At 41.4% G+C, this 23,650-nt stretch overlaps 1 protein-coding gene and 1 long non-coding RNA gene across 6 annotated transcripts; one reads left to right on the top strand and one right to left on the bottom strand.

Moving 5' to 3' along the window:
- Positions 1 to 1,227: 1,227 nt before the first annotated feature.
- LOC112309265 (guanylate-binding protein 1) lies at positions 1,228 to 20,308 on the top strand. 4 transcript variants are annotated; one of them, XM_045199540.3, is made up of 12 exons: positions 1,228 to 1,475; positions 3,600 to 3,808; positions 5,282 to 5,409; positions 6,304 to 6,413; positions 6,670 to 6,866; positions 9,368 to 9,610; positions 10,777 to 11,057; positions 11,832 to 12,044; positions 12,437 to 12,539; positions 12,773 to 12,966; positions 14,055 to 14,210; positions 20,186 to 20,308. In XM_045199540.3, exons 2-11 carry the CDS (start codon positions 3,619 to 3,621, stop codon positions 14,166 to 14,168), a joined length of 1,773 nt encoding a protein of 590 aa, XP_045055475.2. In that variant the 5' UTR covers positions 1,228 to 1,475; positions 3,600 to 3,618; the 3' UTR covers positions 14,169 to 14,210; positions 20,186 to 20,308. The 4 variants fall into 4 exon arrangements, with proteins under 4 accessions (XP_045055475.2, XP_045055473.2, XP_045055474.2 ...); XM_045199538.3 differs by lacking the exon at positions 20,186 to 20,308 and adding an exon at positions 19,978 to 20,178; XM_045199539.3 differs by lacking the exon at positions 20,186 to 20,308 and adding an exon at positions 19,915 to 20,178.
- On the bottom strand, positions 6,319 to 21,899 carry LOC123480270 (uncharacterized). Of its 2 annotated transcripts, XR_006656189.3 has the most exons (5): positions 21,717 to 21,899; positions 15,125 to 15,189; positions 10,549 to 10,673; positions 9,959 to 10,039; positions 6,319 to 6,454 (listed from the first exon to the last, which is right to left on the bottom strand). It is a non-coding gene; the product is annotated as an uncharacterized lncRNA (long non-coding RNA). The 2 variants fall into 2 exon arrangements; XR_006656190.3 differs by lacking the exon at positions 15,125 to 15,189.
- Positions 21,900 to 23,650: the final 1,751 nt, after the last annotated feature.

Below are 23,650 nucleotides of genomic sequence, written 5' to 3'. Positions count from 1 at the left end.
TGTATTACAAATTATATCTATATAAGTAACAACCCCAGCAATACATTTTGATAATTATTAATTTATATAATTTTATGTATTTTAAAGAAGCAGAAGGAGAAAGAATAAATTTATAGGGCTTGTTCTATTAACTTTCTTACTTACAATTTCTGGTTCTCTTTATTCCTATGAGTTCAAGTTCACATCAAGTGTCATATCTTTATTCCAATGGACTTTGAGTCCACCGGCCTCCTTTATTCTGTTATTGTTACATATATCACATTTATGTATGTTATAGGCCCTGAATACAGTTATATACATATTGTTGAGTACAATTGTTTTCTAAACCAGCTAAGACAAGAAAGGAGAAGAAATCTGCATTTATACTATCTTTGATAATTACATAATTCCCTAACTGGTGTTCTTTGTTTTTCTAGATGATTTTGTATTACCATCTGGGGTCACTTGCTTCCTTCCTGAAAACCTGTTTTTGTATTTTTTTGTAAGTCAGTTTGCTAGGAATAAAGTTTCTTCAAGCCCCACACTCTAAAGCTGATCTCTGTGTTTATGGACTGCCTCTCTCCCCGGATAAAACCTCTGAACCACTGCGCCTCTCCTGGGTAGGGGTGGCAGCCTCTGGTCTTCCCCACTTGTCTCTCCCGGCTGGAAAGCTCCATCCTACAAGTGAGCCAGAGTGAGGGTGACCAGGCCAGGTGATCTCAGCCTGCTACGCGTGAGCTATAGCCTTCACTCTGTGAGTGGGGCTGGGTGGAGAGTGGGAGGCCCCAGCCTCTGGTTACACAGTCCAGGAATTTTTTTTCCCATTAAAAAAAAAATTTATTGTTATTCAATTACAGTTGTCTGCATTTTCTCCCCATCCCTCCACCCCACCCCAGCCGAACCCACCTCCCTCCCTCACCTCCACCCTCCCCGTTGATTTTGTCCATGTGTCCTTTATAGTAGTTTCTGTAAACCCCTCTCCCCACTGTCCCCTCCCCACTCCCCTCTGGCTATTGTTAGATTGTTCTTAACTTCAATGTCTCTGGTTATATTTTGTTTGCTTTTTTCTTTTGTTGACAGTCCAGGAATTTAGTCTCTGCAACTCAGTGTTGGAGGGGATGGGAAATACAAGTGACCTGCCCCTCCCAGTGACAGAGCTCACCCTTATTGAAAAAGAACAGGAAAGAGGAAGCCACGCCTTACCCATCAAAAAGAGTGGAGTTCGTTGTCAAAATGAACTAGTTGAGAAATCGTGTGAAACCCATGCACCCTCCCATCTGCACAGCTTTCAGGAATTCCTTCTGTTGGCCAAGTTATAGCTTGTACTCAGTGCTTTCGGTTTCACATTACTCTAAAACCTTCACTTCTAATTCAAGGTCTTTAGGAAACCCAGAAAGCCTCATGACACTGGACGGGTGAATAAAAAGTCCAACCATCCAGTGAAAGACAGACAAGTAACAGAAACCACTCCGACCTAAACTGAGGAGAAAAAACAGGTAAGAACTTCACTTTCTCATTAACGCAGCTTTCTCTCCGCCCCTAGAGGACCTGAGTAGTCTGAGAAACGGAGCCCAGGGTAAGGTTGGGGCAGGGGTGGGAAGGGATTTGCAGGGGTCAGGTTATTTTCTAAAAACCCACCGGCATGGAGATAGGCTGCAGCTGAGCCCAACGTGGGACCTGAGGTTAGCTGAAATCCTGGCGATTACAGGCGGCAGCACGTCCCTCAGTGTCCCTCTGTGCTCGCGTGGAATTAGGCACCAGCAGACACGAGGCTACACAGTCTGAAGTGTATTAGGATCGTCTTTCTCTGTGCCAACGCTGTCTGTGTTGGCTGAGGACACAGTTAATTTACCCTTGGCTTTGACGGACCTGCTCAGTTCTGACCTGACTGTAGCTAAGACACTGAAAGGGCTACAAGTATGTTATTTTTGTGACAAAGGAATGAGAGTAAATGACACGCAGTGTCAAACAGCCACCTGACACTGTTAAAAAAAGGAAAAAAGAAAATCCTGAAACCCAGAGTGAAAGATGAAGATTCACAAAAACACCATACTTTTCAATCATACGTATGATATGTATGAGCTTTGTTTAAAAGTAGATTACTCGTCTTAGATGTACCCCAGGCTCTGGGTGCCAGATGGGAGGAAGGATGGGGGCTGGGTGAAAAAGGAGAAAGGATGAAGAAGTACAAACGGGCAGTTACAAAGCAGTCACGGGGATGTAAAGTACAGCACAGGGAGCATACTCAGTAATACTGTAACACTTAGGAATGCTGCCAGGTGGGTACTGGACCTATTGGGGGGATCACTTCTTAAGTTATATAAATTTCTAACCACTATGCTGTACATCTGAAACCAATAGAACACTGAATGTCAACTGTAATTGAAAAATAATTTTTAAAAAATACAATAAAAATACTTCAAGTTCATTAAATTCAATTTCTTAGTGCCAACTCCTTTTTTACCCCTTACAAGTGGAATTTGGCTTCACTACTTTACTAAAAATTTCCTCTTTAAAAAACCTACTGTGGTCATCACCAGAGCCAACATTTGGTTTGCCTGACCCCTCTGTGCTCTCAAGCTATTTGTTCTTACTTTCCAGAAACTCTGCCTCTGAATTCCTTGGCTTGGCTTGAGCTTCACCGGTCACATACCTGTCGGACAGCTGTCACTCTCCTTTCAGCTCTTTCCTCCCTTTTCTCTGCCCATCCACCTCCTCCTCCAGTTCCCCCTCCTCTCCTCTTCCTGTTTCTCATTCTCTTGCATCAAATGGGAAAATGAAAAAAACAAAACAAAACAAAACAGGAAAACCAGAAGTGTATGGCAGAAAGTATATTTTCATTGAACAACCTCCTCTCCAGCTCTCCTGATCTGCCTCCTGATCTTTTAACCCATATTTCATGATATTTAGTCCCCTTACACACACCTATGTATATACACAAACATGGTTTTTAGCAGCACTTAGTTGGAGGCTAATTTATTGTGAAGCTAATGACATTGAACTATCAGGACCTCTCGCTTACACGAGGCTTTGGGCAGGTCTCCAGTCCCGTGTTTCATATGGTCATATATTTTCAAAAATGTGCAAACGCTAAGTCATAGTGGTTCTACTTCTGGAATAGCAGTGCAAAAAGTTCTATGAACCCTCATTTCAGAAAAAACATGTACAAATGATAGAAAAAATTGTCCAAAGAATATACATCAAATGATGAAACCTTTTTTCACAAGTCTTCACAATAGAATTAATGAATAAATACATCAATATTGAATTTCTTACTTATAGCCAGGATGCAAAATACACTCTAAACCCTATTCTACTTTACTTTTAATGTCTAGTATAAAAATTTTAATGAAAATCAAAAAAGAAAGTTTCCCATAGAAAATTCAAGATTTTGTTAACTAAATGATTAAAGGTTGATGACACTGTCATACCAATATTTTTTAGTGGGCTACTTCGGTTACACTTCTGTAACTTCCTAAAATAATACAGATCATGCCCTCCTCTATCTCTCTGCTAACACAAATCCTATGACTCCACTGTCTGAATGCAAAGTGACCTGCTGAAAGTTCTTCGTCTGCTTAGACTGGAAATTTTAATGCGACCCATCTCCTCTCTTGCAGACAAGGCTGCACCCTGGACATGGCCTCAGAGACCCACATGCCAGGCCCAGTGTGCCTCATTGGGAACACTAATGGGAAACTAGTCGTTAATCCGGAAGCTCTGAAGACCCTGTCTGCCATTACCCAGCCTCTCGTTGTGGTGGCCATTGTGGGCCTGTACCGCACGGGCAAATCCTACCTGATGAACAAGCTGGCTGGGAATAAAAAAGGTGAGGGGCACCTGCAAAGCTCTGTCAGATCCCTTCTGTCCACACACACTCCCAGCCCTGACTATGGTGGTGCAAGGAGAGGAAGTTGGAGATGGAGGGAATACTGAAAGCTCACTTTCAATCTATAGTTTTGCTCTTATCTGAATCTGAAAGAGTCAACTCACTGTCTCTTCTCACTTTGTCTTAATTTCTCTTTTTAAAAGCATAAATTTTTATTCCTTTCCTAGAAGTATATGCTTTAATTTTGTAAAGAAATCACCATATCATTTTCCACAGCAATTATAGCATTTTACACTTCTCCCAGAAATGCACAGTATTCTAATTTCTCCACATTCCCGCCAATACGGGTTATTTTGTCTTTTGATATTGGTCATTTTAATGGGTGTGAAATAGTATCTCATAGTGGTTTTGATTTGTATTTTCCTAATGGCTAGTGATGTTAATCAACTTTTTATGTGTTCATTGATTATTTGTATATTTTCTTTTGAGGAATCTTTATTCAAGTCCTTTGCTCATTTTTTAATTGCGAAAAATTTTAATTGGGTTGTTTGTTTTCTGGGGTTGCACTGTAGGATTTCTTTTTTTTTAATTTAGTGTTATTATTCTTTTCTTTTTTTCTTTTTTTATTGTTGTTCAAGTACAGTTGTCTCCATTTTCACCCCACCTCAGCCCCCACCCCACCCATCCTTGAGTCCCACCGTCAAACCTACTCCCTTTGGCTTTGTCCATGTGTCCTTTATACATGTTCCTTGATGGACCTTCCCCAATTTTCCCCCATTACCCCTGTCCCCCATACCCTCTGGTAACTGTCGGTTTGTTCTTTAATTCAGTGTTTCTGGTTATATTTTGCTTACTTTCGTATTCTTGATATCAATCCCTTAACAGATTGATGAGAAAGAAACATTTTTCCTCATTTTGTAGGATACCTATTAAACGCTGTTGATCCACAAAAGTTTTAATTTTGAAGTCCAACTTACCTACTTTCTTTTGTTGTTTAGGCTTTTGCTGTCATATCCAAGAAATCATTGGCAAATCCAACATCATGAAGCTTTTCCCATATTTTTTCTTCCAGGAATTTTATACTTTTAGCTCTTACATGTAGCTCTTTGAACTACTTTGGTTAATTTTTATAGAAAGAAAGCTTTCTGTATTTCACCACTGAGTGCGATGTTGGCTGAACATTTTTCATACATGGCCTTTACTATGTTGAGTTAGTTTCCTTCTAGTCCTGGGTTTGTTTGTTTGTTTTTTAATCATAAAAAGGTGTTGAATGTTTTCATGTATTGGATATTCAAATTTCCCTATTTCTCTAATTTTAAGGAAGATTCAGATTAATACTGGTTGTGGTTTTGGTTCTCTCTCCTTACCTTGAATATGTTAACTTTTATCTCAATTTCAAGACACATCTGTTATTAAAACTCCACTCCCTCTTATCTCCTCTCCTCCCCCCCCCCCCCGCCCCACCCCCGGCAGGCTTCTCTCTGGGCTCCACGGTGCAGTCTCACACCAAGGGAATCTGGATGTGGTGTGTGCCTCACCCTGAGAAGGCAGACCACACCCTCGTTCTGCTTGACACCGAGGGCCTGGGAGATGTAGAGAAGGTGAGTATTAAAGATTCAGTCTGGGGACAAGCCCCTCATCTTTTGATATCCTCTACACTATTTAACTTTTATTCAAATAAGAGCTTGCACTGAACCAAAATATGTTTTTTTCATTTCTGTTTATGTTTTATGAGACCAAGTTTTGCAATCAGGGGTCAGAAAAATATTCATGAGGCAGAATCCTAGAAGAAGCACAGAGTCGTCAATAGATAGTGGTCTAGTTATTAACAACAGGCTATAAGCTAAGCCAGTTAACCCAGATGTATAAAGGTGGTATCAAAAAATCAATGCCACGAGCCTTACCCTGCAGAGAGCTGTAGTTAAAGACGTATGTTCATAGTCCTATACTGTTTACACTTACACTGTCATTCACACAGTTGCCCTAACAAATTATTTCACCTGTTTTAACCTCACTTTCTCATCTATAAAACAGATGTAAATAATCTATATTTGCCTCATAATATTGTTTGGAATATTTGAATATTTAATAAGAATGGAAAGTGTTAGGTATATAATAATTGCTCAATAAAATAGCTCTAAGTATTATTGCTATTATATGTCAATTTTGCTGTAAAATAGAGAAAATTCAATAAAAATTGTACTTAAGGCCTAGAACACCTACCAACCTTGACTATTTGTTTTGCAATTATCTGCCAATGATCATAAGCGGGCCTAGTGAGAATCAGTGTAAACCAAAAACAGTAATCGGAAAAGTACTCCAAGTCCAAGTCCTATTAACAATCACTTTCATTTGGATTTGGTTTCCTCTTAGACGTCATTAATCTAAACAAACAAACACACATTCATTAAATGAGCATCCTTTTACTATGGCTGAACGGGAAAGAGACACAAGAATGAAACATAATCCCGGCCCAAATGTGTTCTGACTTCCAGGGTGACAACCAGAACGACTCCTGGATCTTCGCCCTGGCGATACTGCTGAGCAGCACCTTTGTGTACAACAGCATGGGGACCATCAACCAGCAGGCCATGGACCAGCTGCAGTATCCTTTTTGTGGTCAAGAACAGCATCAGAATCAGAGACCTGTTAAAAAACAAGCTACCTGAATGTGAATCCTGGTGAATCAAGCACAAAAAGAGAAAGTATAAAAAAATAATTCAAGGGCAAAAGAAAGATCCTATGTGCCTACTAAAGAATTGACTCTTGGGTTAGAAACAAAGGTTTTGAACATGTAGGACTAATATGGGATGAGGGGCACTGTTCTTTTACACACCAGTTTTCCTTAGTTTGCCACTCAGCTATGTGACAGAGCTGACAGATCGAATAAGGGCAAAATCTTCACCTGATGCAAATGAGGTTGAGGATTCTGCTGACTTTGTGAGCTTCTTTCCAGATTTTGTGTGGACACTGAGGGATTTTTCCCTAAACTTGGAAGCAAATGGACAACCCATCACAGCAGATGAGTACCTGGAGAATTCACTCAAACTTAAGAAAGGTGAAGGAGACTTAGAATTCGTTGTTGGGAATGACAAGATATTAGAAACTATCACTTTAAAATTTTTTCTACTTAGTTTTCTAATATTCATAGTTTTATACTTCTCATATGGATATTACTAAAAAATTAATGCTTGCTTGTTTAATATCTGAATCAGTAGATTTGACATTGAATTGTCTTTTTCCCATTCTAATAACAAGTTTTTCTTTCAGCTCTCCCTGTGCTGTGATAAAATTAATTTTATCTCCCTGCTTAGAGCTTGTGATGCAGTAATTGGCCAATGAATATAAAGAAGAGTGGGCATTTCTTTAAAGAAAATAGATTAGGTTTCTGGCCAAGATGGAGGTGTAGATACACTTCACTTCCTCGCACAACCAAAAGAAGGATAAACAACCAATTTAAAAACAGAGAACAACCAGAACTGTCAGAAAATTGAACTGTATGGAAGTCCAACAACCAAAGAGTTAAAGAAACATTCATGCAGACTGGTAGGAGGGGTGAAGTTGGGCACCTGGCAGAGAGAACACGCAGCAAGGCAGTGCCTGGTGAACGGGATATCCCACATACTTGTGCGGATAAGCCAGGAGGAACAACTGGGGAATGAGACAGACCACACAACCCTGGGTTCCAGGGCCAGAAACTAAAGCCTCAAAACCTCTGGCTGTAAAAACCTATGGGGGTTGTGATGGTGGGAGAAACTGTCATTTTCACAGGAGAGTCCATTCAAGGGGCCCACAGGATCCTAGAATATACACAGGCCCACCCACCCAGGAATCAGAATCTGAAAGGGCCCAATCTGTTTGTGGAAAGTGAGGGAAGTGACTGAAAGCAGGGTGAGAGCCAAGCAAGCAGCATTGTTCCCTCTCTGATCCCTCCTCCACAGACTGTGCCGTGATGCATCAAAGAGGGTTGCCCGGCCCTGGTGAGTAGCTAAGGTTCTGCCCCTTACAATGTAGCAAGTACATAGAGACAAAGAAATATGGCCCAAATGAAAGAACAGATCAAAACTCCAGAAAAACAACTAAGCAATGAAGAGACAGCCAACCTATCAGATGCAGAGTTCAAAACACTGGTAATCAGGATGCTTGCAGAAATTATTAAGTATAGCCACAAAATAAAGGTAGAAGTGAAGGCTATACAAAATGAAATAAAGCACAATATACAGGGAATCAACAGTGAAGGGAAGGAAACCAGACTCAAATCAATGATTTGGAGCAGAAGGAAGAAATAAACATTCAACCAGAACAGAATGAAGAAACAAGAATTCAAAAAAATGAGGAGAGGCTTAGGAACCTCTGGGACAACTTTAAATATTTCAACATCTGAATCATAGGGGTGCTAGAAGGAGAAGAGGAAGAGCAAGAAATTGAAAACTTTTTGAAAAATTAATGAAGCAAAACTTCCCCAATCTGGTGAAGGAACTAGATATGCAAGTCCAGTAAGCTCAGAGAGTCCAAAAGAAGTTGGATCTAAGGAGAAACACACTAAGACACATCACAATTAAATTACCCAAGATTAAAGATAAGGCGAGAATCTTAAAAGCAGCAAGAGGAAAGGAGACAAAGAAGTGCCCATAAGACTATCAGCTGATTTCTCACAAGAAACCTTACAGACAAGAAGGGGCTGGAAAGAAGTATTGAAAGTCATGTAAAGCAAGGACCTACAACCTAGATTATTCTATCCAGGAAAGCAATAATTTAGACTGGAAGGGCAGATAAAGTGCTTCCCAGATAAGGTCAAGTTAAAGGAGTTCATCATCACCAAGCCCTTATTATAAGAAATGTTAAAGGGACTTATCTAAGAAAAAGAAGATCAAAAATATGACCACTAAAATGACAACAAACTCACAACTATCAACAACTGAACCTAAAAACAAAAACAAACTAAACAAACACCTAGAACAGGAACAGAATCCCAGAAATGGAGATCACATGGAGGGTCATCAGTGGGGAAGGGGAGGGGGAGAATGGGAGCAAAAGGTACAGGGAATAAGAGGCATAAATGGTAGGCACAAAATAAACAGGGAGAAGTTAAGACTAGTATAGGAAATGGAGAAGCCAAAGAACTTATATGGATGACCCATGGACATAAACTAAGCAGGGGTGGGGGATGCTGGAAGGAGGGGGTGCCGGGCCGAGGGGGATAAAGGGGAGGAAAAAATGGGACAACTGTAATAGCATAATCAGTAAAATATACTTAAAGAGAGAAAAGAGATTAAGGCATAAACAGTGCACCAGTCCAGTGGTTGGCCAACTGTGGCTACAGGCACACGATGGACAATACAGACTGCCGGCTGTCTCATACGTAAGTTTTATTGGACTAATGCTACGCCCGCTCGTTTGTAGATTGTCTACGGCTGCTTTCTTGCTCTGACAGTCAAATTAAACACTTGGAAAAGAGACCTTCTGACCTTCAAAGTTTAATATATTTACTGTTTGGTCCTTTATAGAAAAAGTTTCTAAGCCCCTATATTAAACAGTCCTTTTTTGTCTTTTTTCCAGTTACCAGTGAAAAGGATAAAAATTTTAATCTTCCTCGACTCTGTATCCGGAAGTTCTTCCCAAAGAAGAAATGCTTTATCTTTGACCGGCCCACGCATCGGAAGAAGCTAGGCCAGCTTGAGACCCTACATGATGATGAGCTGGACTCTGAATTCGTGCAACAAGCTACAGTCTTCTGCTCCTACATCTTCAACAGTTCCAAAGTTAAAACGCTTCCAGGAGGCATCAGCGTCAATGGACCTCGTGAGTCCTCTTCCCAGCCTTTACTCTCACTGTTAGGACTAAAGGAAGGTGAAGTAACAGCCACCTAGTGTCAGCTGTGAAAAGTGCACATCTACAACTACTGCGGTACATTCTAGATGACGCAACATTTCTAATAGATTTTATTAGTCAAATTTCTCGGGTGAGAAAAGATAGGAAAGGACAAAGAAAAAAGCTCTATTCCTTAAAACTGCGCTAGTAAACTGGACCTGTGCTACCCACTAAGGAAGCTATTGGACAAGTGTGCCTATCTAAATTTAAATGTAGATTAATTAAAGTTAAAGAAAATTAAAAGTTCTGATTACGCAGCTATATTTCAGTGGCTCATACCTGCAAAGGGCTGGTGGCTACACTTTTGGACAGCACGTATAGAAACACCCCTCATCACAGAAAGTTCTCTTGGACAGTGTTCTGTTAGAGTAAATAACATGAAGGACTCTTATTTAAAAAAATTTTATTGTTATTCAATTACAGTTGTCTGCCTTTTCTCCCCATCCCTCCATCCCCCCACCCCAGCCGAACCCACCTCCCTCTCCCACCTCCACCCTCCCCCTTGATTTTGTCCATGTGTCCTTTATAGTAGTTCCTGTAATCCCCTCTCCCCACTGTCCCCTCCCCACTCCCCCCTGGCTATTGTTAGATTGTTCTTAACTTCAATGTCTCTGGTTATATTTTGTTTGCTTTTTTCTTTTGTTGATTATGTTCCAGTTAAAGGTGAGATCATATGGTATTTGTCCCTCACCGAAGGACTCTTTTTTAATTGTTTCACAAATAATGATTTTACAGTTGCTTGCCACAGACCAGGACCGATGACAGAGACATAAATGAGAGAGGTACATTTCCTGTCCTAATGGTGCTTGGAGATAAAGTATATGTACTCAATAAACACAGGTCTATAGTACCCAGAATGAGGTTCTTACCCTTTGATATGTATTCATATCACGCAAGGATGTTGCCAGAGGAGGGTCTAATTCAGTTGATCTGGGGCAGAGGCTGAGAGTCGCCATTTCTAGCAAGCTTCCAGGTGATGCTGAGGCCACTGATGCTGTGAGGCAAACGAGTGGCAAAATATATCATCAGATTTACACAGAAGAAACTGTTTCGTCACCCCGACTACAACCGACGTTATCATTTGTTCTCTTTTGCAGGACTGGAGAACCTGGTGCTGACCTACGTCAATGCCATCAGCAGTGGGGATCTGCCCTGCATGGAGAACGCGGTCCTGGCCTTGGCCGAGATAGAGAACTCAGCCGCAGTGCAAAAGGCCATTGCCCACTATGACCAGCAGATGGCCCAGAAGGTGCAGCTGCCCACGGAAACCCTCCAGGAGCTGCTGGACCTGCACAGGGCAAGTGAAAAAGAGGCCATCGAAATCTTCATCAAGAACTCATTCAAGGATGTGGACCATTTATTCCAAAAGGAATTAGCGGTAATTTTTTCCTTATGTTTATATGGATTAGGGTCTCAGAAAGTGAACTACTACTAGAAAATAAAATGGGTATTTGTTATGAGAAGGAATTTTTACTAGACTTTAAAATGATAAGAACCACTGTTGCTATTATTGTAAGAACCAATTTTATTATTGACTCAAAGTTTTGAAACTTTTTTTATTCATAAACTGATATTATTTCTCATAATTTAATTAAGTGCATATAGGTAACAATCAGAGCTCCTAATCAAATTACATACTTGCTGATATCAGACTGATTTAATGGTATAGCCAAAAGCAAAGAAATATGTAGTCTTAGTTATCTTAAGCAGGCTTATATTGAGCCACATTTATTCCATATGCAATCATTGGTCCAGTTTGAAAAGCAGAAGTTTATTTCTAAAGGAGCATTTGTAGGACTAGAGAGCCTATTGATGACCTGTGTCAACGCCATCAGCTGTGGGAATCCACCCTGCATGGGGAACCCAGTCCTGGCCTTGGCCCAGATCAAGAATGCAGCTGCAGTGCAAAAGGCCCATGATGACCAGCAGATGCACAGCATAAATGCTAACACAAAGATAGCAATCTCTGCCATAAACTTTACCTCCAAGGAGAAAGGGACCTCACTAGACACTCAGGATGGGGAGGAAGGATGTGGTCCTGTGAGTTTATATAGGGGCACAGACTTTATTTTTTGAGAAGCTTTTCCAAAAATTCTGAGGTCAAGCTAACATCTTCTCTCTATTCTTTTTACTTCCTACTTTCACATTAAAGGCCCAGCTAGAAAAAAAGCAAGAAGACTTTTGTAAACAGAATATAAAAGCATCATCAGATCGTTGCTCAGCTTTACTTAAGGATATCTTCAATCCTCTGGAAGAAGATATAAAACAGGGGATTTATTCTAAACCAGGAGGATATTGTCTTTTTATCCAGAAGATGCAGGAGCTAAAGAAAAAATACCTTCAGGAACCCAGGAAGGGAATACAGGTAACCAACATTTATCTCTCTGTCTGTTGCTCCCCCCAGCCCCACACTTCCCTCCCTACATTCCCCCTCTACCTCCTTTCCTTGGAATCTGCTTCCTCCTGGGTGGCGTCATTCCCCAGCAAGCTCACTCCATATTGGACCATAGCACCAATAGCGCCAAAATTAGAGCCCCCACTCAAAGAACAGAGACTCTCCATCCATATTTATCAGTCTCTTAAAAAGGATTCCACTTCGTAGAGTGCCATGCTTGGCCAACCTGGAGCATGTGCGTCTTGACCACCAGACACACCAGGGCCAAGAGAAGCAATCTCCAGAGGAAAAGATGGTAGGTAAATAGGATTAGGCACTTACAGATATTTCCTATCACTAGCTCCATTTTCTCTGGATCTTAGAGTGAAGAAATTCTTCAGACATACTTGGGGTCCAAGGAGGCTGTGATTGAAACAATTTTACAGACAGACCAGACTCTCACGGAGAAGGAAAAGGAGATTGAAGGTGAGGAGCAAGATACTAGATAGCCTCAAAAGGTTTTAAAAGTTCAAATAACTTGCCTGGGTGAACCTGGGGTCCTTAAACAATAGCAAAATGAGCAACGATGCCTCTTACTAGCTGAAGTGAGCTCTGACTAGGGCATATGCAGCCAGGAGCAACAGCAACAGGTAAGCGTACAGAGGAAAAAAAGCAACGTGGTCACCCACAAGCTTTTCTTCTTCCTTTCCTCCCAACAGAGCAACGTGTGAAAGCTGAATCTGCAGAGGCTGCAAGAAAGATGTTGGAGGAGATGCAGATAAAGAATCAGCAGCTGATAGAACAGAAAGAAAAGAGTTATCAGGAACATGTGAAACAACTGACCGAGAAGATAGAGCAGGAAAGGGCCCAGTTAGTGGCAGAACAAGAGAGAGCTCTCACTCTTAAACTCCAGGTATTGAACTGCGTCACCTTGAGGTTTCTCTTCTCGTTTCCTCTCCAATCCCCCGACCTCTTTCTGTGGCCGTTAGACTGTGAAGCCTGGAAGGACCTTTCTTGCCCACTTATACTTTCAACCCCATCTGTCTGCCTGTCCTGGCCCTGCCTATGTCTGGTTATTAAAAATTGTATTTGAATTTATATCACATCTAGTTGTTTATCAGTATAAGTCTTCAATCAATGGTAGCTATTATCTGCTAGGCATTATAAAAATGTCTTATCTGTATATTTCACTTAATATTATACAAAGCAAGACCTGCTATGTCCCATGACTTAGAAGAAATAGGGGTTCAGAAAAGAGTAAATAACTTTTACAGGGTCACACAGCTTGGTAAGATATTCTAATCACCTTTACCATTCGAAGGAAAACAATGACTGTTTTTCTGTCACATGTGGTATGACTTTAGTTCTAAGAGAACCTGTGAGCAGAAAGACTCCTTAACTCTCACGCCAGTGTCAGTCAGTCTGTCACTCCTGACTGTTCTCTGTCCTACTCCCAGTCTGTGCAGTGAGCGACGTGCAGAAATCCTGTACGGACAGTTTCCGGCCCGGATCCCCTTATTTGTATTCTGCCACCTTTGCCCCCAATCTGTGAGGCCTAAATCAAATTCACTGATCTAAAATTCAGACACTCCATCTGACTTTGAGAATGTATGTGTGTGTTACGTGTGTGTGTATAACACAGTCTCTGTGTGTGGGGGGGTGTATAAAAGTCTATGCATAGTGCATAGGGAATATCTGAAAACAAGCATATGATTAAGATTGCCCACAAATGTTGTGTAGAATGAATGGGATGAAAGACCAAGACTTGTAATTTAAGCTTATCAATATATCAGAAAGCATAAGCCAAAAGTCTTTCTTAGCTAAAAGAGGCTCAGGAAAAGTCATCGTGAGGTTAGGATGCCCAAGAGAAAGTATGATAAAAATTAATGGAGAAAAGTTCAAGAAGAAATTAAACACTAAAAATATCTATGAATATGGAAAATAGATAGAAGTTAGGGATTTGCTTACTGCTACCCTTTATTCACAATTTGTCCTGTTTAGGAACAAGCCCAGTTACTGATGGAAGGATTCAAACGGGAGAGCGAACAACTTCGTAAAGAAGCAGAGAATCTCCAGAATAACATGAGAGGAAGGAAGAGATGTATCATAAGCTAAAGACTTAAGGCATAGAGCTTTCCTGTTCACTCTTTGCCGAAGGTAAAACTCAAGCAGTTTTAGAATTTGGAAAAATGTCACTATGCTTGAAAAAACATGACCTGTATTAAGCTGATAAAAGGAATCTACACAAAACCCTTCACCTAACATATTTAATGATGAAAAACTGAACGCTTTGCCCTTAACTCAGGAACAAAGCAAGTATGTCTAGTCTCTCCAGTCCTGTTAAACATTATACTAGATGGCTCAGTACAAAATGGGGGGAAAATAAATAAAGGCATAGAGATCAGAAAGGATAAAATAAAGCTGTCTTTATTCACAGGCATTATGATTATCCATATAGGAAAATATCAGGGAATCTAAAAATGAAAAATAAAAGCTCTTAGAATAAGTGAGTTTAACAAGGTTGTAAGATCAACAAACAAAAAGCAACTTTCAACTGTATTTCTATATAAAAGTAATGACCAATTGGAAACCAAAATTTAAAAACAGTATCACTTACAACGGCTGGGTTTTTTAAAATGAAATGGGTAGAAATTTAACAACACATGCACAGGATCTCTGTGCTGGAAACCACTGTCAGACCAAGAGATTGTGGAATCAAACATGACCCACGAATCTTCTTAGATTCCAGCTCCCTTGCAGGTTTGATGTTCCTTTTACTCATTATTGTAGAAGAGAAGATTCAAGAACCTTCTTTATGGAGGTAGCCCTGACAAAGCATGTGCCCACTATTCATTAAGTTCCACTGAGCACTAAACACATGCCCACTGTGTGTTAGGCTTTTATCTAAATAGAAAGAAGAAAAAATATGGTCCAGAGCTCAAAGTGCAACGTAATATACCTATTATACACACAGGCACACACATATACACACACACAAGCACATCCCACCCTTCCCACCGAGAGTTCTTTGACAGACAGGATTTCATAGGACACAAGACAGTCGAACTCACCTTTTTATTATGGAGATTTTTTCCCACCTAACTCCAAAACAGAGTCCCTAGAGAATTAGATGAGCCTGCAGGAAAAGCAGTCATTGCTTAGGCTATGGGGATCATTCACTCAAAAACTCCTCGTTGAGGATCTACCACATACTCTCCCAAGGAGCGGGAACACAGCTGTAGTCCCTCTCTTAAGGAAATATTCTATGGTGAATACAGAGATTACACAAATAAGTACAGAAAACTAAATTCCCAAGAAATTGAGGGGAGAGGATTTCTGATTTAGGAAGGAGTTGATCTATGCCCCTTACCCCAGGATATCTCAGAGGCCTCCTTAGTATGTCTTAACCATATTCCCCTTATCAGTCAATTAGTAAAAAAAAGAAAGAAAGAAAGAAAGAAAGAAAGAAAGAAAGAAAGAAAGAAAGAAAGAAAGAAAGAAAGAAAAGAAAAGAAAAAGAAATTAAGTTGGGAGGGGGAGATTGGAAGAGAGAGAGCGCCCGACACCTGGCCCCAAAGCACAACCTTGATAGTGTTATCAGGCTCACACCATCTCTCTTGTGGGACTAGTAAGTGAAAGAAATGAAGCGAGCAATGAGCTCCATCTAGTGGCCAATATTTTTATTTCTCTTCATAGTATTTTATCACTACATTTTATCACCAGAGTTTGTTCTTATTCATTGCCTGTCTCCCCAACTAGACTCTGAGCTCAAACTGGGCAGGAACATTGCCTATTCTGTTCATCACAGTCTCAGCTAGAAGGGTTCAGGGCACATGGTAAACCATAAATAAATATTTTTAAACATATGAATGAACATCTTATATGAACAGTTTATCATCCCAGCACTATTCCTGATGCTTCTCCCTGAAAGTTTAACATTTGATTATTTAATATCCTATTGAATATTACAGAAACTTTATAGTTATTTAAATTTCTCTTCTATTTAGAAGAGAATATTCTCCCTCTCCCTCTCCAAAAAGGATTTCATCATTATCCCTTCTTTATAAACCTAGAGAACCTGGTGTTGATTTACATTCCTACCATTGCTCAGCGGGATCTGCCTGCCATAAAGTACATAGTGCTGACCAGCAGCAGGCCGCAGGGCACTGCACACCATGATAAATTGAAGGAGCAAAGGGCAGTCCCCACTGAAACCCTCCGGGAGCTGAGAACCTGCATAGAACCTGTAAGAGCCTCTAAAAGCTTACGAGCTCCACCATGAATGCAAATCAGGAACTGCAGAGGCAAAGCCAGACTGAGAAAGGAAACATAACACCTTCCTCAGAAGAGCACTGCCAACCAGGTTCTCACAGAGCGACACTCACTCACGTAGTGACATTTTCTAATACCATTCGCCAGAAGCCACACACTTGGTCCACGTCTTGAAGGACACAATACCTGCCAAAGTTTCCACAAGGTCAGTTTTTATTATTATATCCTACACATGGACCTGATGTTTTGAAGAAATTTTTTTCCTACCAATTTGATTTGTAATGTCAAAATTCATTTTCTCTTTTTAAAAATTGTTCAGAGACTATGAAGAATTTCTCAGTGACTCAAGTAACCAGTGCTAACATTAAATTGCTATAACCCAGCATATAAATGTGCATGTGGATAGACAGGCAGGCAGCAGACACAGAGATAAATAAAGACATAGTTACCCTGGGCAGCCTTTCTATGGGTAAATATACAACCTCTGTTATGATTTTTAAAAATATTTAAACTAATGTTTGTACAGCTATTAGTATCTGGCTGGAAAGCATTTACTTTAATAATACACACACACATAAATCTTGTATTTAAAATAGCTACATGGGGCTGAAAACTGGACATAACTCTTGACAAACATAACTGTACCTATTTAAAGTATACAATGTGCTGATTTTACACACATACACATTGTGGAATGACTTCCAACATCAATATAATTAGCACAACCATCACCTCACATAGTTAACAGTTAACTTGTGTGTGTAATAAGAATGCTTGAGGTCTACTCTCAGCAACTTTAGAGAATTTAACTCTTCATAGCAGGAACGTAAGGTGGGAAAGGCTTTAGGAACTTCAAACCCGGACTTAATTGCCTTCTTTTCCTAGAGCAGGTATTTCTCAGTACAGCTCTAGGGTTACAAGATAAAGGAAAAATGTCCCGCCTGCCACATTCTTGCATTCTTAGTACCCAGAAGTGACAGCCACCTCTTGAGAGGCATTTCCAGATAATGAGGCATTGCCAATATCATCCACCTTCATCTCCTCCCTGTCACTGGACTATTGTCACCTGGAAGGCCCCAGTAAAAGTAAACTAATGCAAACTAAAAGAGTCACTCAACTATAACAGCCATACCATGACTGCATGTCAAAAAACCCATATAAATAAGTTAAAACAAACTGATTTCCCTCTCACGTAAATACAGTCCGGGGCTGGAGTGGTGGCTCCATGACGTTAGAGCTCAGGCTCCTGCTCTGCCATCTCCAGTTTGCAGATTCTACCAGTGGTCCAAGGTGGCCGCAGCCAACGTGTCTGCACACAGACTGTCAGGGAAACCACAAGCCCAGGACGTGATAAAGGCATACTCTACCCCTTTAAGACATTTCCTGGACGCAGCATATCCAGCTTCCACTTATGTCCTACCAGCCAGAATTTAATCACATGGCCGACCAAGCTACAAGAGAGGCTGAAAATGCAGTCTTTCTACCAAACACCCATGTACTCTGATGAAGTTTGGAGGTTCTGTTACTATTGGACAAGAGAATACTAAATATTGGAGAATAACCAGCCCCCTCCTTAAGATTCTTTTCCTTTTTCTCAAAAAACAACTTTATAGCACTTACTAAGAAGCAAGTACAGCTCTACGTTTTTCCAGGTCTATGAAATCAGCCAACAGCAGTATAAGTAAGGTTCTAGTATGCACATGTTACAGATGAGGAAACTGAAGCACAGACTCAGCTAGAAAATCGCAGAGCTGGGATTTGAACCGGACAGTTTGTCTTACCCACTATCCCATACTGTCCTCTCTCTGCTATATTTCAGAATATTTTTAGTATTTTATATGAGGCAATGGAGAAGGCTTTACCTTACTGATAAAAAGAAAGTATTTTCTTTTTATTCAGAATAGAATCCACACATTTAAGGAGAAGATATAAGGAAAACACACTTATTAGCTATTAATTCTAGGGAATCACTTATACTTCTCATTAAACACCAACATGAGTATAAAGAATTACACGAGGCTTAGCACATGAACAAAGCATTCAGATGCTCAGCATTCAGTCATTCCGTCATTTAATGCACATGCGTGTAAACCAGTCACAACAAGAAGAGATGGCAAATTAAGCACGTTTACATTCTCTCTCTACTTAAGACCCACTAGTACAACAGTAAGGAGATTCTTTTAAGCCCCGTAAGAACAAAAACAATAAGTGAAATGACAGTGGCAACAAAGTTACAGAATTTATAAAGCAAATGAGCAAGTGACATGTGAGAGCAGATTTAAACAAGCTGAATCCTAGACCAGCCATGAAGAAAGCCAAAAAGCCAACTCAATTTACCCTCGCCGAGCTCTCCAAAGGCTCAGGACTAAATATAGGAGAATCATTTAAAGGCCTTTCTAAGAAACAAGCAGATCCCCAGGTCTCTACCCCTGGTCTGCTGTAGCCCCACCGATCGGCCCATCTCCACCTCAGCAGATTACCAGTTTACTGGTATACTCTGGAGAGGGTAAACAGAGTGTCTGAATTCAGAAGCCAGTGATAAAGACAAATTAGAACTTTGAGCAAACATAATCAGTTGGGAGGGTCTCTGGGAAGAACCAGAACTTAAGGAACTTCTCACACAGCACTGTAATGGGAAGAACCACACACGTGAGAACCCTAGAGGAAAAACTCTATGTTTCTAGTAAACCTCTATGGTTTTAACTTTCTCTGCCTTTAACTTCCTTTCCCTTTTTTAAAAAATACCCTTGCATCTTGGCATTCAAGCCAATGGGTTGCAGCCCTCTCTTTTTCCACAATAAATCCTTTTTGGTGACAAAACTCCTGGTCAATTATTATTTTTCAGTTGATGCCAGGTGCAGCTGATAGTGGAGGGGAAGTGCTGAAATGGAGGAAATAAGTGAATGTCACCATATAGAATGTTGAGATCTTTAGCCCTCTTTCCCTCCACTGCTAGCACCCGAGTCACCGACCTCATCTCTCGCTCTAACAAACTCCTAACAGATCTTCTTGCTTCTACTCTTGCCAACCCACAAGTCTCACCTCCGAGGCAGCTAGACTATCGTTTTTAAGTTGAATTAAGATCCCATTATTCCTCTGCCTAAGATTTTCCAATGGCTGCTTCAGAATAAAACCCAAACTCCTTTCTGTGGTCTTCAAGACTCTGCATGACCTGGCCCTGCCTTCTTCTTCACCCCAATCTGGAAGCACTTCCCCCTGTATCACTATGTTTTAGACACACTGGTCTCTCTTATTCCTTAAGCATGCCAAGTTTGTTCCCACTTAAGGGCCTTTTTGGCTGCTGTTTCCCTTTCCAGAATCATTTTCTGCAAGCCTGATTCTTCATCATTCAATTCTGGGTTTAAATATCAGCTCCTCCAAAAAAAGTAATAAGCCTTTCCTGACCATCCTATACAAACTATCTGCTGTTTTTACCCCTCATTGCTTCTTCATAGTACTTATCACCTTCTGAAGTCAGATTGTATTTCTATTGTTTCTCCTCCTGTAAGGTTTAAGACACACTTCCTCTGCCTCATTTTCCCCAGAAGCCTCAGCACCTATCTACTCAAGTCGTATTTGTTCAATGTAGGAAAAAGAACAGCGGCAGCTGGCATTGGGAACCGAATGACACCCTTATGGCTTGTGTTGTTAGGAACCGGCTACGGTGTGTCCCTGTAAAACAGAATCTGACACAACCTCTGCCTCGGACAGTCACGCTGCGATCCTGATGAAGTGAGACAACAGACGAGACTACTTCATAATCTTGCCTAAACTCAGATAAAAACGTCACTCTGCAACTGCAAAACTACCACTTCCTCCTCTCCCAGCTACTAAAACTGTTGCTTTTTTACCAATTACAGATTTTGCCTTGCAATTCTCCTTCCTTCTTCTTCATAAGCTGTATTATGATACCCAATCTTAGAAGTACCCCACATTTGGACAGCAGCCAAAACAGAGTGAATCTCCATTTCCTTGAATCCGCCCCCCCCCCCCCCCCCCCCCGCCAAATCACCCAAATCCTGTAATAAGTCATTCTAATACTGTCATTAAAATGACCCACATTTGCCCAAGGTGTGTGTTCTCCCTCACTGCAAGGACAAATAAACCCAACTTTCTGACTACAAGTGTGTTCCTGGTGGTCTTTTTGTCTGGACATTATGGACTAATGAATGCCTCTCACAAAAACTCAAAATCTAGGAGTAGATTATGTATTGTACACAAAGATTTCGCCACTCACTTTACCATCTTCCAAACCTCCTTTAAGCTAGGTGAACAGTAGGCCTTCAAGCTAGGCCTGAAAAACAATGCTACTGCCAGGCTCACACCACCTACCCTCTTAACTTCTTAAAATAGGAGTGGAAGAAAATGTAATTATGAAACTCCTTTTTTTTTCATTGTTTACACTATTACAGATGTTCCCCCATTGTCTCCTCCTTTATCCCTCTCCAGCTGCCCCCTCCCCGGCCTTCACCACATTGTTGTCTGTGTCCAAGGGCTATGTACATATGCATATATGTTCTTTGGCTAATAATCTCTTAGAGTCCTCACCCCGCCTTCCCCTCTAAGATCTGTCAGTCTGTTCCATGTATCCATGCCTCTGGTTTTATTTTGTTCAACCATTTGTTTGGTTCATTAGATTCCACATGTGAGTGAGATCATATAGTGTTTGTCTTTGGCTGGCTTATTGCACTTAACATAATAATGGGAACTCCTGGCTTGTTTCACTTAGCATAATAATCAGAACTCTTATCCTTCGCCTGAATGGATGAAAACTCCATTCTTAACAGCAGCTCTCCTTTCAGTAACACCGCCATCCTCAAAGGAGTAATCATGGTATTCCTTTTTCTCTTCCACGATTTGCATTCTTCATTTTCAAGTGTTATTTATGTTGGTCCAAAGTCTCACACACTCCTTTCATTGTCAGTTCTCTGATCAAACTCATTTTACGGTTTAGGAATGTAAAGTTCGTTTCTGCTTTTTTCCCTCATCCTCATCACGGGAGATAAATACATCTTTTTGCACGCTCTCATTAGCCTTGCCTTCTCCCCGTCGGCTTCCAATGTTATTCTAACTACAATCCTCCACTTGCCTAAACCCTGAGGCCTCGGAGCTTGCCTTTCTTCCCAAACAATGCTCCGCGTAGAACCCGCCCCAAACACAGCCAATCAGAGGCCTAGGTCGAAATTTTGTACCCAATCCCGGGCCACATCTAAGTCCCGCCCCACCCCACCCCTTCACTTTGCCTCGTCTCAATCACGCGGACCCAAACCCGCTACCTGCCCTGTCCAGTCCTCAGAGCCTATCGCGCCCTGAGTACAGATCCCGTAAGATATCCCCTTGCCACAACCAGGCGCACCCTCATCCCGCCCCCCACTCCCTCCAGCCCAGCACCTTTCACCGCCTCCCAGCCCATTCCCGTCCAGTTCCACCCGGTCCGCGATCCCGGCCGCCTTCAGCCAATCCGCACTCGAACTCCATTCACCGCGTCAGTCCCCGCCCAGGCTTCGCCCCCACCTCCGAATCCCGCCCCACCAGGCCCCGGATCCCTGGCGCGACTGGCTCGAGAAGGAGGGCTGAATCTAGGCGAGCGGCGTACCGCAGAGCGAGGCGGGGAAGGGGGGCGTCGCGCGCCGGAGGCAGGGAGGAAGAGCCGGTCTGGATTTCCTTAAGGAATCGGACTCTCACTCCTGAGCAGCAGGCGCGCGCGAGCGCGCCCGGGTCGGGGTCCCAGATCCCGGCCCAGGCCGATCTCGGGGGAGCCAGCAGAGGGACAGACAGCCCTGGAATTAACGGAGTTTCCTCTGGAAAGGGGATGGTACCGAGGTGACCGACCTTCTAGGGTGGGGACTTTGAACCTCGGTTATCAGTTGCTCTTTTTGCTCTTGATTTTGCAGTTTGGGTATTTTGAAAACAGTGTGTCATGGGTAACACCGACTCCAGTTTATCCATAACCGGTATTTTTAATAAAAAGAAAACAAAGGCTGTTGACCTGCCATATAAGTGAATCTAAAGTTTTTAGTTCAAAGAGAAAAGCAGTCCAATCTGTCACTTTTGGAGTCCGATCAACTCTGGAAGGGGGAGCCCCGCACTCAGTACAAAATCATTCCTCCACCTGTGTGTCATGTAGGCTGCTCCCCCGCTAGTACAGGAAGCAAGAACTGGGGCTCCTTGCTCACGTCCAAACCAGGTACCAATGGTGCAGATCAGCCATTAGAAAGTTTTATGTCACGTTGTGCTAAAACAATTCTCGCTAACTCACACCGGCCAGCTATACTTCTTGCCTCAAGAATTTATCATTACACGAACCCCACTTTCACAGAACAGACTGTTTAGCAATCTCAGGGTCACGTCTTCTTAAGTATTGTGCGCCTAAATATAGTTAATATTTCCCACTCTTGTTCCAATGCCATGACTTTTAAGTCTTGTTGTTCCCATTGCACTAAACCAGCCAGTACCTTGTTCACCTCCTACTTGCCCTCTGCTGTGTCACTCTACCTTATAAAGGTCCTAGCAGTGGACTAACAGGTAGAGCATGAAATGCAAATGATCCTTCCCTTGGTCAGACTTTTAGCACTAGCCTTTCTTGCAGTCACCTCACATCAAATCTTTCTTGAGCTTTCAGTTAACCCGAATGTTCTTGTCTATGTCAGATTAACTAAATCTCCTCCTCCCTCTCATTCCCATATACAGAGTGGTTACAAGTTGATCATTTGGATCTAAGTCCGGAGCTTTCATCTTTTCACGATTCATTTTGACTACCGTGCTTACATTTTAGCCCTTAATTCTGCCCCCCAAAATTTACCAATCTTGTCAGCTTCAGGGCACCCCCAAATCTGCCACACATACTTTCTGTATCTTCATTTTAAATAATTTACTCCAATGATACGAGTTAAATTTTCTATTGGCCATGCATATTTGAATATGCAGTTTAACTTATGGGTAATACGCCATATTCAGGTTTTCTAGATCACCCTGATTCACAATTGCCTGGTTTTCTTCACAAAACATTGTTTTAAAAGGAGAAACTAGAAAAAAAATACAATGAAAATATTGTTTAGCATTAAAGCCATATGCCTTTTGATTTTCCCCCTACTTTTCAAGGCCATCCAAATTTATTTATTAATTATTATTTCGCTTATTGGTGAATATACACGTGGAATGATACTTGCATTAGGAAAGTGCTGTTTGAAATGGGTTTATTTAAAGTGCAGAGGAAAATTGGCTTCAGAGGTTCTGAATCTATATCAGACTGCTTAGATTTTGGAGCCATTTTTTTGACCCATCACCCTCACAATTCCTTCCACAATGAGATTACCTAGTGAGAA

The sequence above is a fragment of the Desmodus rotundus genome, chromosome 3 (assembly GCF_022682495.2).
Source record: "Desmodus rotundus isolate HL8 chromosome 3, HLdesRot8A.1, whole genome shotgun sequence".
In the NCBI taxonomy this organism is placed as follows: domain Eukaryota; kingdom Metazoa; phylum Chordata; class Mammalia; order Chiroptera; family Phyllostomidae; genus Desmodus; species Desmodus rotundus.
This window is presented reverse-complemented; position numbering and strand designations above follow the sequence as displayed.

What these genes read in the sequence shown, in the direction of transcription:
- LOC112309265 (XM_045199540.3), top strand. Translation starts at nt 3,619, where the DNA reads ATGGCCTCAGAGACCCACATGCCAGGCCCAGTGTGCCTCATTGGGAAC. An exon ending in GCTGGCTGGGAATAAAAAAG is followed by an intron (nt 3,809 to 5,281) that starts GTGAGGGGCACC and finishes CACCCCCGGCAG; the next exon opens with GCTTCTCTCTGGGCTCCACG. An exon ending in CTCTCACTCTTAAACTCCAG is followed by an intron (nt 12,967 to 14,054) that starts GTATTGAACTGC and finishes TGTCCTGTTTAG; the next exon opens with GAACAAGCCCAGTTACTGAT.